The following is a 12118-nucleotide window of genomic DNA, read 5'->3' as shown; positions in this document are numbered from 1 at the left end:
CGCCGACACCACCACAGTGCCTAGCAATCGGCGTCGTCAGGCCCACCGCACTTGCCTGTAGTCGCGGTCCCAAACCACCAGCCCGCCCAAGCCCATCTGGGCCACGCGAGACCCAAGCTCCCAGCCACCACAACAGGGGCGCCTCCGCCACGGGGAGGTTGTGCCTCCAATGTCACCGTTGGCTCGCTCTCGTCGTCGGGATCCCGCCGCTCCTCCCTGCCGAATCTTCGCCGGTCCACGTGTCGCCGCCACCGGGGAGCTCGCCATCGCCACGCGATGGAGAAGGCCCCGCCGTTGCCGTCACCGCCCGGGCTTCGCCCGACAAGACCCCTGGCGTCGGCGGGAGGGAGGGGACGAGGGGTGGTAGGGCCGGAGGCAGGCGCCGTGGTCGCCCCCCTCCCCCCTGTGTCGCCTAGGGTTGTGCTTGATGTGTATCTGTCAGAAATTTAACATCACTTTGATCATGTAAAGGCAGTGTCTCGGTACATTTTTATTATTCATAAGATCATACAGGTTCCTAACTATGTCTCGGTATATATACTTCTTCATTACCATAGCAACATACAGGTTCATGATCATGTCTCGGTATGTATTCTTTTCTGTAGGGGTTCCTGACTATAACTTAAGTCCATCTAATCTTGTGTGACCCCATAGCGTAGCATGGGCATCTTACTAGTAACTACGTACAAAGCAGCAGGTCTCAAGGACCAAAATTTAATTTTAAAGAATTGGCAGGGGCCGCGCGAACGCATACCCTCTCTACCACAAATTACAACGTTTACTCTCCCACTGAGGAAGATGATAGGCCAACGCGCCCACCAAGTGCAATGTGGGCCTTTGGCCTAGGCCACGGGCCTTCTTGATCGCCCGTCGACCCCGTCCAGGTAAGTGTGTTACAACGTGGGCAGTGCCGCTCCTTATGTAACCTCCTGCCCCCTCGCAACCAGCTCCGCCAAGCGAGGTGGTACTAAACATCTCGACCCCCGCTGCCACCGCTGCCGCAGCGCGTAGGGCGCCGGTGCGTTGCTTCCTGGGCTGCTGGATGTTTCACGAGGCCTGTAACTGCGAGAGCCCACGGGCCCCGAAAACCTCCTCGCGCGCAACCTTTTCCGTCGCCGGCGCCACCGCTTCCGAAAATTTCCCTCCTCTCTCTCTCTTTCCGTGCCACTCCCCAATCCGTTCTCCAATCCCACTCCCCTATGCCGGCGTCCGGGACGCGCTCCCGGGGCCGGCCGCCGCAGCCGGTGGAGGAGGGGGCGCGCGACGAAGAAGCGCCGGTGGAGGAGGCGGGCGAGCTCGGCGCCGACGGCGATGCGGCGGTTCGTGCGTTACCGGCTCACCCGGTGAGCTCTACCAGCTCGGGTGATGAGGATGGGGAGGAGGCGGGGGATGGGGATGATGAGGACGCGGAGGGGCCGCTCCTCCCCAGCTGCCCCGTGTGTATGAATCCGTGGACCGCCGATGGCGAGCATCGCGTAAGGTGAGAGGGAATTGTGCCGTGATCTGGTGGATTTACTAGGTAGACCCGTGTGCTGTGTGGTTCTAGTTCTAGATTGCTTGGTACTGCTGCCGCGGTTCCTTAGTTTCGTTGCTCTGCGGATTAGCAGAGACCACATGGTAATTGTGCTGTGTTTCCCCCTTAAAACTTGGAGCTGATGTGATTTCAGTGTAGTGGATGGACTGGAGGTTCATTCTTTAGGCGATGCCGCAGGTTTACTGTGGCACATGTTTGACTCATAAGCTACAGTGTTGTCATATTGGATTGAATGTCCATTAATGTAGGATTGTTATGTGGTGTTGTAACTTGATTATTCATGAAACATGTGAAGGGTCATGAAATTATTCATCTTTGTTTTGTTTTTGCTTGTTGTTTAGGATGTAATGTCTAGTGATCCGATCAAAAGTTGTGAACCAGCTCCTCCCTGTCACACTGTGTTTTGCTTGGTGAGTAGCAGACGAAGATAATCTTGCCGAGTTAAGATTGTCTCTGATTGTAAGTGGGTCACCTAAGTTCTAGGTTTTCAATAGTTTAAAGCTGGGCCATGGCCTTTGATCTAAAATGGGCCATCGAATTTGCTAACGATGCAGAAACTGCAATATTGCACTTACTATGCATCTTTGAGCCTTTTGATTATTTGAATTTTGTATCCAGGGGGTACCCCTCAAAAAAAATCCAGGGGGGGATGAACCTCATTTATTCTTTGAACCTGTTTCTAGTTTTTTATTTGCTGGTTTTGTGGCATAGACCTATGTTTTGAGCTCATTATTTGTAGCCCCCAAAATAACTCATCTTGACAGAAATCTTGAATTGCTAACTATATGATACTCTACTTGTAGTTGCATTCCTTGTGGGCATGTCTATGGCAGATCTTGCTTAGAAAAATGGTTAGCACAGTGTGGGAAGAAAAGTGCCACGGTATGCTGTCAACAACTCCTAGTTTAGAATCACATCTTTAAGTGAATTGCACACTCTTATTGGGAGAAATACGTCTCAGTGACCATGGTTGTTGTTATTATTTAATCAGTGTCCTCAGTGCGGCAAGATGTTTAGACAAAAGAACATTATCAACCTCTATGCACCAGAGATTGTTGTTCCAAATAATGATCTTGAAAAGGTTAGTTTTTCTTTTTTTACTTTTCCATGGATATATTTCTGACCATGTACTGAAGCTTGTTTGGTTTATACAGCAAGTATTGTCACTGAGAGATAAAAATGAATTTCTTGAGAATCAAGTAAGCTACTTCCTTTTCAGAATCCACTTTTTTTTGCTTCAAACTGATATTAGGACTTATGAACACTCTTTCCCATTGACATGTTCACTGAATGTAAGATATTATGAGTCACATTACTAAGAAGGATATTTGTACTTCTGTTATTCTGTATGAACACTAATTACACCTATGAATCAAGAAATCCTGGTGATAAGACTACAAGTACACTTTGTCGCTTAAGGCAGCAAAGAATAATAAAAGGATTAAAAGACAAAATGGATAACAAACTATTACCAAAATCTTCAAGTGCAAATAAAAGTCAAACGGATTATGGATACAAAAAGGGAAACTCAGATGGAACCTGAATAAATCATCGGCGGTTGCCCCTCTTTGCTAAACTGTTACTCCCTGCCTGGTTCAGCAAGTGCCTGATTACTCGCTTTTTAGTCGATTCTGTAGCTTGTGTGGTAGGACTAGGGTTCCTACCAGGCCTCCAGCGCAGATTGTATGGGCAAGGAGGAGGGGGACGAGGGCTGGAGCGGGCGCGCCGGCGGACAGGCGCCGTCACGGCTAGGGTTCCGGCTCCTCAGGGAGCCGGGCAACAGAAGATTATAATATCTTTATTGCTTGATCTCAACGGTGTCTTACAACTAGTATTTATAACTTTAGCCTAAGATAACTTGCCTAAGATAACGTGCCTAAGATAACTTGTGGGCCAAGCCCCTAATACTAATGCCCGGTGGGCCTCTTCCTAGTATAGACCAAGCCGGTCATAACATCTCTCCCCGCCTGCGCAAACAGCTTGTCCTCGAGCTGAAAGTCTAGATAGTGTTGGCGAAAATCCTCACGCTGCTCCCAAGTAGCCTCCTCCTCCGGAAGGCCCGCCCACTGAACGAGGACGAACCAGATGCCACGACGGAGCTGTGCCTGCAACACCTTTGCCGGCTCTGGAAGAATGCGACCATCGGCGGTTGGCGGAAGCGCCGGAGGAGCCGCCGGTGGCTCGCCACGAAAAGGCTTGAGCAGCCCCACATGGAAGACGTCCTGGATGCGAGCGCGGGCTGGAAGCTGAAGACGATAGGCCACCTTCCCAATGCGCTCCAAGATAGGGAAGGGCCTGGCGTAGCGAGGCCCGAGCTTGCGCTTGGCGCGCGGGTCAAGCGACTGCGTAGAGCGGTGGAGAAGACGCAGCCACACCCAGTCACCCACCGCGAACTCCGCCTCGTGGTGATGATCGTCGTAGTAATGCTTGGCCAGCTGCTGGGCCTGAAGGAGACGCTGACGGACCTCAGCAAGCATCTCGTCGCGGGTGCGGATAAGGTCACCCGCAACCGCTGTCCGAGCCGTCGCCGGGTCCACCGGTAGTATAGGCGGGGGTGGTCGACCATAGACCACCTCAAACGGCGTAGCGCGCAGGGCGGAGTGATAGGAGGTGTTGTAGCAGTACTCCGCCCAAGAGAGCCAGTCCACCCAAGCGCGAGGCCGATCACCTGTCACACAACGCAAATACATGGCAATGACCTTGTTAACCACCTCGGACTGACCGTCTGTCTGAGGATGGAACGCCGTACTCAGGCGGAGCTGGACACCCGCCATCCTGAAGAGGTCGCGCCAGACATGGCCCGTGAACACTGGGTCCCGATCACTGACGATCGAAGCAGGGAACCCGTGTAGACGGACAATGCTGTCGAAGAAGGCCCGGGCCACGGACGCCGCCGTGTACGGATGGCCGAGCGCGATGAAGTGGGCGTACTTGGAGAAGCGGTCGACCACCGTGAGGATGACCGACTTGCCGCCCACCTTGGGGAGGCCCTCGATGAAGTCCATGGAGATATCCGCCCAGACCTGAGACGGCACCTCCAAGGGCTGAAGTAACCTAGCCGGCCGCAGGGTCTCCGTCTTGTTGCGTTGGCATGTCTGACAAGACCGAACCCAGTCGCGGACCAGGGCGCGATCGCCAGGGATGTAGAAGTCGGCGCGAAGACAATGGAGGGTTTTCTGCACACCCTCATGACCTGCCGAGTGGGCAAGCTGTAACACCTGGTGACGGAGATCATCATGCGCCGGAACAAAGATCTGACGCCATGGAGAAGCAGTCTGTCAGAGAAGCGCCACGGTACAGCGCGATGTCGGAGTCGATGACGGGACAGCGCGTCGGCCACGGTGTTAAGGCGGCCCGGCCGATACTCGACGGAGAAGTCGAAGCCAAAGAGCTTGCTGATCCACTGGTGCTGTGGCACGGTCGACAGCCGTTGGTCCAGCAAGAACTTCAGGCTGTAGTGGTCCGTGCGAATGTGTAAGGACCGTCCCCACAAGTACGGCCGCCAATGACGAACGGCCTGCACAAGGCCAATGAGCTCCCGCTCGTATGCCGCCAGCTTGAGATGGCGAGGAGCGAAAGGCCGGCTGAAGAAGGCGAGGGGTCCATCGCCCTGATGAAGCATGGCGCCGAAACCAGCGCCCGAGGTGTCACGGTCTACCACGAACGGGCGGTCGAAGTCGGGCATCTGGAGGACGGGGCCCGTTGTGAGGGCCCCCTTGAGGGCCTCGAACGCCGTCGTCGCCTCGTCGTCCCAAGCGAAAGCGTCGCGGCGAAGCAACCGCATGAGGGGCGTCGCGATGAGCCCGAACTCCCGGATAAATTTTCGGTAGTAGCCGGCGAGGCTGAGGAACCCGCGGAGAGCCCGCGGCGAGCGAGGTGTCGGCCATGCGGAGACGGCCGCCACCTTGTCGGCGTCCATAGCCACCCCGTCGACAGAGATGACATGGCCGAGGTAGGCGACGGTAGGTGTCCCGAACGAGCACTTCGAGCGCTTAAGGTGGAGGTGGTGCGCCCGAAGCTCGTTGAAGACGATGGCGACGTGCTGGAGGTGCTCAGCCCAGGTGGCGCTGTAGATAAGAATGTCATCAAAGAAAACAAGCACAAACCGCCGTAAGTAGGGCCGGAGGACGTCGTTCATCAGGGCCTGGAAAGTCGCTGGGGCGTTGGCGAGGCCGAAGGGCATCACCAAGAACTCGAAGTGGCCATGGTGGGTGCGAAACGACGTCTTGGCGATGTCGTCTGGATGCATACGCACCTGATGATAGCCTGACCGGAGATCGAGCTTGGTGAAGAAGCGCGCCCCATGGAGCTCATCCAAGAGCTCGTCGACCACCGGTATAGGGAACTTGTCCTTGAGCGTGAGCGCGTTCAGGGCGCGGTAGTCGATGCAGAAACGCCAAGTGCCGTCCGACTTGCGGACGAGCAACACCGGGGCGGTGAAGGGTGACGTGGAGATCCGGATGATGCCCGCGGTGAGCATCAGGGCACACTAGCGCTCCAACTCATCCTTTTGCAGCTGAGGGTAGCGGTAGGGCCGAACCGCCACAGGAGGGGTACCCGGCATGAGGTGGATATGATGGCCGTACACCCGGGCGGGCGGAAGACCCCGTGGCTCGTCGAAGAGGTCGCTGTGCTGCTGCAGAAGGGAATCCAGCAGGGGTTGCTCGGCCTCCGAGGACGCGGCGACCAGCTGGAGATGGGGCACGGCCGGCGCAGCGCCCCCAAGGCCGTCCCATCGGACGCGGCGGCCCAGCCGCCAGAACGTCATCGTGAGCGCGTCGAAGTCCCATAGGATGGGACCGAGGGTCCGTAGAAAATCCACCCCGAGGATGAAGTCGAAGCAGCCGAGGTCGATCCCTGCACATGTAATGGAGAAGTGTTCGCCACCAATGGAGATGGGAACGTCACGGACGAGCCCATGACACCGGAGGCGATCGCCGTTCGCCACCGTGATCCGCAGGCGCTCCCCGCCCGTCGGCGGAAGGGCTAGCCGACGCATGGTCGCCTCGGGCAAGAAGTTATGGGTGGAGCCAGTATCCAGCAAGGCCACCAGCCGCTTGCCATGGATCGTCACCGGCAGCAGCATGGTCCGCCCGCCACGGATGCCGGCGAGGGCGTGGAGGGAGACGACGCACGCCGTCGCCGTGGGATCCGCGGGCGTGTCCGCGGCCGCCTCAGGTGGTGGTGTCGCGTCGGTCGAGTCGTCCGTCTCGGTGTAGTCGACCGTCTCCAAGTAAAAGAGGCGGGGGCAGACATGGGTCGGCGTGTAGGGCTCATCGCAGTTGAAGCAGAGTCCCTGACGGCGACGCTCCTGCTGCTCGGCCGGTGACAACCGGCGGAAAGTCCGTGTGGTGGCCGGGGGCGTGGTTGTCGCGGCTGGAGGAGGCCGGCCCGGTGCTGGAGGAGTCGGCGCTGGTTGACTGGGCTGGCGGCCGCCCCATCCGGGCTGTTGCTGCAGTGCCTGGGCCCTCTGCTCGAAAGCTCGGGCGTAGTACATGGCCGTCTGGAGGTCGGGGGGATCCCGGAGCTCGACGTCCACGCGAAGATGGTCCGGCAGACCGCCCACAAATAACTTGGCACGCTGAATCCCGGAGACGCTCGGTGCGTGGCACGCCAGGGCCTGGAAGCGGTCGGCGTAGTCCTGAACCGTGGAGGTGAACTGTAAATGGCCGAGGTGCCGCCAGGCGGCTCCCACGGATAGGAGGCCCGAACCGGAGAAGACAGAGCTCCCGGAAGCGCTCCCACGGTGGCATGCCGCCCTCGTCCTGCTCGAGGGCGTAGTACCAGGTCTGCGCCGCGCCGCGGAGATGATAGGACGCAAGCCAGGTACGATCCGAAGCGAGCGTCCGCTGCCCGCGAAAGAACTGCTCGCACTGGTTGAGCCAGTTGAGAGGGTCCTCCGTGCCCTCGTAGGTGGCGAAGTCCAGTTTGGCGAAGCGAGGGGGTGTCGGACCGCCGTGCCCGGGGGTGGCTGCAGTCGGCGGTAGCGAGTGTGCCGGGTCGGGGATCTCCGGGGCGTAGGTCGCCGAGCCGGAGGGACGGTCAAACCGGAGGGAGGGCGGCGGGTGCTCCGGCGCCGTGGTATACACCGGGGCTGGCGACGAGCCGGCCGCCCACGCGGGAATTGGCGATGGCGATGGCGATGGCGGAAACTGCACCTGGTGCAGGGGCCGACCTGTGGGCCTGGGCACTGGTGGTGATGTAGTCGACGGTGGCGGCGCCTGGAGGAGCTGCGGCGCCGCAGCCAGCGTCGAAGTAGCCGGCGGGGGCGCCTGGAGAAGCTGCTGGGAGGGGTCCCCCAGCGGTGCGGTGGCGGTCGGCCACACGGGCCAAGGGTTCCCCGTGGTCGGGTAGTGCTGCAGCAGCAGCGGCGGCAGGGGCGGCCCTCCGTAGGACGACTGGAAGGCCGGGGCGGCCCACGGAAGCGGTGGCGGCGCTCGGCTGCGGGGGCTGGTTCCCGGCGAGGTAGAGGCTGATGCCTTTGACCGCCTGGACGAGCTCCCGAAGGGTGCCCGAGACCTCCTCGGGCGAGAGGATGGGGGGCAGCTCTGCCGTGGTGGCGGTCGGCGCTGTCGGGGTGGCCGTCCCGGATGTGAGCGCCGGCATGGACGCGGACGGGGCTGGCGGCAGCGTAGGTGAGGCGGTGGTGTTTGGCAGCGGCGGCGGTGATGGAGGAAGCGACATGATCGAGCTGGTGTCTCTGAATACCAAATGGTAGGACTAGGGTTCCTACCAGGCCTCCGGCGCAGATTGTATGGGCAAGGAGGAGGGGGACGAGGGCTGGAGCGGGCGCGCCGGCGGACAGGCGCCGTCGCGGCTAGGGTTAGAGGCGGCGGCGGCTAGGGTTCCGGCTCCTCAGGGAGCCGGGCAACAGAAGATTATAATATCTTTATTGTTTGATCTCAACGGTGTCTTACAACTAGTATTTATAACTTTAGCCTAAGATAACTTGCCTAAGATAACTTGTGGGCCAAGCCCCTAATACTAATGCCCGGTGGGCCTCTTCCTAGTATAGACCAAGCCGGTCATAACATTGTGCGTGCCTGGTCTTGAATGTTCACTTCTGCTATTGAATTCATCTCTTCCTGCCATTTCAGTTCAGTGTAAATGTGTTATGATTATTAATAAGCTTTGACATTTTTGTGAGAAATATGTTAATGTTCTGTTGTTGGGCACTTGGGCTATAGGCAACTGGCATATTCTCTTATCGTAACACTCCTATAAATATATTAAGTCACCACAAGGCATACGTTGCATATAGTTGTTATATAACCTAATACTTTTATGTTTTCATGCAGCAACAAAAATTAATTGAGGAGATAAAAGAATATAAGGTACATGCACAACTTCTCCGCTTTGGTAATGCTATTTAAAGTACGATCAATAGTTTCATTGTGTTACCATGCATACTATTTAAACTGAAAATCTAGTACGGCGATTGTTCTTAGTATTGCTGTGCAGATAAAAGCTTAACTCTCAGTTTATTCATCTTAACAAAGCCCTCCTGTGTATGTTTCCTTATTATAGTATATACTAAATTGCTAGTTTCTGACTGACCTCTCATGTGTCAGGAAATAAACCTTTTTGTTTAGTAGAGCCTCGTATTTGTTCACTTATGTTTTTATATGTCTTGCAGAGGCAGATTTTGCATCAGCAACGTCTAATAAATGAATCAAGCTCAAAGCGACAGGTAACATTACTCAAAAAAATAATTTTATTATCATTTATACAGTAGAGGATGCTAACGTTCTTTACAAACAATTATGAAGAAAATGGCTGAACAATCATCAGATGGAGCAATGATTGCAGAGTCACTTCCCTTACATAGAGCACATGGTGGCAGTAGCGATCTTTGCAAGTTTGTTCTCCAGGTTTATTTTATTTCGAGTGTTGCTTGATTGCCTCTTTCTGTTGTACATTAAACTTTATGGAGCAATCTTGAGAGTTATTTTCTAGTGACATTTGGTTGTGCTTTATAAAGGATCATGCAATATGATTAAATCTACCATTTGCATGCCTTTGTAACTTGTTTGTCATGCCAAGTTTGGGCCCGAAAGGGTCATATAATCTTTTGATCCAATTTGTTTTTCTGTTCCTGACTCCGTTCTCACATAAAAAACATAACCACTCATTCGCGTAAGGCACCATGTTCTGAAGTTGCTTACTATATGTTGTAGAATGAGTTTGTCCTGGATGGAGCTCGAGTCATGGGCATAGATGCATCCAGCCAGATTATAGTAGCTTCTGGAAGGGCTCCTGGAGTTAGTGCTGAACATGTCCTTACCAAGGTACAGATTACAAACTACTCCCTCCGTTCCTAAATACTCCCTCCGTTCCTAAATATTTGTCTTTCTAGACATTTCAAATGACTACTACATACGGATGTATGTAAACATATTTTAGAGTGTAGATTCACTCATTTTGCTTCGTATGTAGTCACTTGTTGAAATGCCTAGAAAGACAAGTATTTAGGAACGGAGGGAGTATAAGCCTTTTTAGAGATTCCTCTATGGACTACATACGGAGTAAAATGAGTGAATCTACAGTCTAAAATAGTCTATATACATCCGTATGTAGTCCGTATTGAAATCTCTAAAAAGACTTATATTTAGGAATGGAGGGAGTAGATGTGTTGCTTAATGATTGAAGACTGAGTTATGCTTCTTGGTTCACATTTTGGTTGTTTATTCGTAGTCACCTTATGTATCTGCACTCATAATTTCGACAGATCTGCATGTTCTCTAGACAGGAAACGAAAGTACGCCTTCCGCCTAACACTAAAGCTGTCAGGGATATTTGTATAACTCCTGGGGGCCTTGCTATTTTTGCATCTCTTGGCAGGAAATTGTCACTTCTCAGGTCTGCCTGCAACATATGTCAGTTCAATCTCTCACTGTTTTATTTTAACATATTTTAACTAACTTTTACTTTTGTGCGATATGCATATCACAGCATGACAACCAACAATGTTGTCCTTCATTATGATCTACCGGTGATTCTTTGAACTTGAAGTTCACAAATTTTGCAAGTACATTTATGTTCTCCATACATTGACTAAAACAATGCTCCCCAACATTTTGTTCACCTGATTCCATTTGCGATTAACTTCATTATAAGTATATTTTTTTTTTAAATTACACTCCCTCCGTCCGAAAAAGCTTGTCCTGAGGGAGTAGATGGTGTGTTTGCTTGAGGGTGTGGGTTTCCAGAAGGCTTTCCGTTTATTTTTGGTTCTTATAGCTCTTTATGTCGTGTATGTTAAAATGCAGCAGGTGTTCACTACAACATACGTACTGAATATATGCTTTCCAGTTAGAACTTTGTTTTGTGAACTACTTGAATGGTCTATCCTGGCCTGCTAATTTTTGTATTTTAATACAATGCAGGCTCCAGGCTGGTCCTGTTCAGGGGATCAAACTGGCCCCAACCGCGTATATGCTGGATTACAGGTGGCTACTCAAAATCTCTTATGATTCCTTCTGAACCTTTTGTGCTATTTGAAAGGGTGACAAGAAACTTCTGTTGAATTTTACAGAATGGCATGCTTTTGGTCTTTGATACCCGCCAAACTAAAGGACCACTGCACTCCTTGAGTGGTCTATCTACAAACCCAGTTCATACAATCCACTCTGTCGTAGATGATAACGGTTCCACGAATATCATCTCTGCTTCTTCCATAGGACCCTGCATTTGGGATGTAGATGGCAATGAAAACAGGTACTTTGCAGTTCTTAAAAGCTCTTACTGATTCTGCCGGTGCCTATGGTATGTGCAAATGTACATATTAAACGTTGGTCATTTTTCCAGGCCAAATTTGCTTACCGGGATGGAAAACCAAGGGGTCTGCATATCCCTTGCATGTGCCGCTCCATCAAGTGATCTGATTGTGGCTTCCTTCCGTCCAAGGGTCGAGTTTTCGGGCGACGGCAGTGCATCTCAAATGGGTATATCACAATCACCAACGCTCTCCGGTTCTGGAAAGCTCGGGTGCCACGCTCTCCTGAGGAGGACGAGCAGCACATCCTTCGTGAAAGAGCAGATCTGCAATGGCAACGTGAGTGAGCTGCGGATGTCGAAGTCTGCAATCATACCCTGCAGCGGAACCGGCCAACACCTCTTTGCCTATGGCGATGAGTCACTGCGCGGAGTCCGCACATGGCGGCTGCCTTCGTTTCAGCTGTTCGCTGATCTCAGGCCGCACCACCAACCGATCCTCGACCTGAGGTTTGCGGAGAGCACCACCGGGGAGAAGTACCTTGGGTGCTTGAGCGAGGAGAAGCTGCAGGTCTTCAGAATTAGGTCGTAGCAGACGAGACCCAGTCACTGATCACTGATCCTTCATTCGTTTTAACGCTTCACTAGTTTTGTTGTACTGGCATGAACAGGTCTTCCTCTGTACAGTATTCTCTAGACCACACATCTTAGCGCACAAATCAACGTTTTTAGGAGATGAAACATTGACATGTATGATTTGCTAGTCTTGTGATAAATGAGAGATTCAAATGGGATGATGCCTTGTATGCATATTACGCTGACATTTTTCCAACTTCTTTTCATCATAATCAATACTACCAATTACTACAC

At 53.2% G+C, this 12118-nt stretch overlaps 2 protein-coding genes and 1 non-coding gene across 4 annotated transcripts in view; 1 reads left to right on the top strand and 2 right to left on the bottom strand.

Moving 5' to 3' along the window:
• Positions 1 to 876, bottom strand: part of LOC119274665 (arsenate reductase 2.1-like) — a 6650-nt gene extending 5774 nt beyond the window's left edge. Inside the window, exon 1 of one of the 2 annotated variants that reach the window (XM_037555396.1) lies at positions 820 to 876. The gene's annotated coding sequence lies outside the window, so the exon portion shown is untranslated. The remainder of the gene's footprint in view (positions 1 to 819) is intronic. The other variant, XM_037555404.1, reaches the window with a different exon arrangement.
• Positions 732 to 892, bottom strand: LOC119295771. The gene has a single exon (XR_005144227.1). It is a non-coding gene; the product is annotated as a U1 spliceosomal RNA (small nuclear RNA).
• A 292-nt stretch (positions 893 to 1184) lies between these two features.
• LOC119274647 (zinc finger protein GIS2-like) overlaps positions 1185 to 12118 on the top strand; it is a 16546-nt gene continuing 5612 nt past the window's right edge. Inside the window, exons 1-13 of the mRNA XM_037555379.1 lie at positions 1185 to 1480; positions 2338 to 2416; positions 2526 to 2615; positions 2689 to 2733; positions 8833 to 8868; positions 9171 to 9224; positions 9304 to 9405; positions 9712 to 9822; positions 10263 to 10393; positions 10487 to 10526; positions 10921 to 10983; positions 11070 to 11251; positions 11342 to 11758. Coding sequence (XP_037411276.1) covers positions 1200 to 1480; positions 2338 to 2416; positions 2526 to 2615; positions 2689 to 2733; positions 8833 to 8868; positions 9171 to 9224; positions 9304 to 9405; positions 9712 to 9822; positions 10263 to 10393; positions 10487 to 10526; positions 10921 to 10983; positions 11070 to 11251; positions 11342 to 11758 — 1631 coding nt within the window. The 5' untranslated portion in view covers positions 1185 to 1199. The remainder of the gene's footprint in view (positions 1481 to 2337; positions 2417 to 2525; positions 2616 to 2688; positions 2734 to 8832; positions 8869 to 9170; positions 9225 to 9303; positions 9406 to 9711; positions 9823 to 10262; positions 10394 to 10486; positions 10527 to 10920; positions 10984 to 11069; positions 11252 to 11341; positions 11759 to 12118) is intronic.

This window comes from Triticum dicoccoides, chromosome 1A (assembly GCF_002162155.2).
Source record: "Triticum dicoccoides isolate Atlit2015 ecotype Zavitan chromosome 1A, WEW_v2.0, whole genome shotgun sequence".
NCBI lineage: Eukaryota > Viridiplantae > Streptophyta > Magnoliopsida > Poales > Poaceae > Triticum > Triticum dicoccoides.
This window is presented reverse-complemented; position numbering and strand designations above follow the sequence as displayed.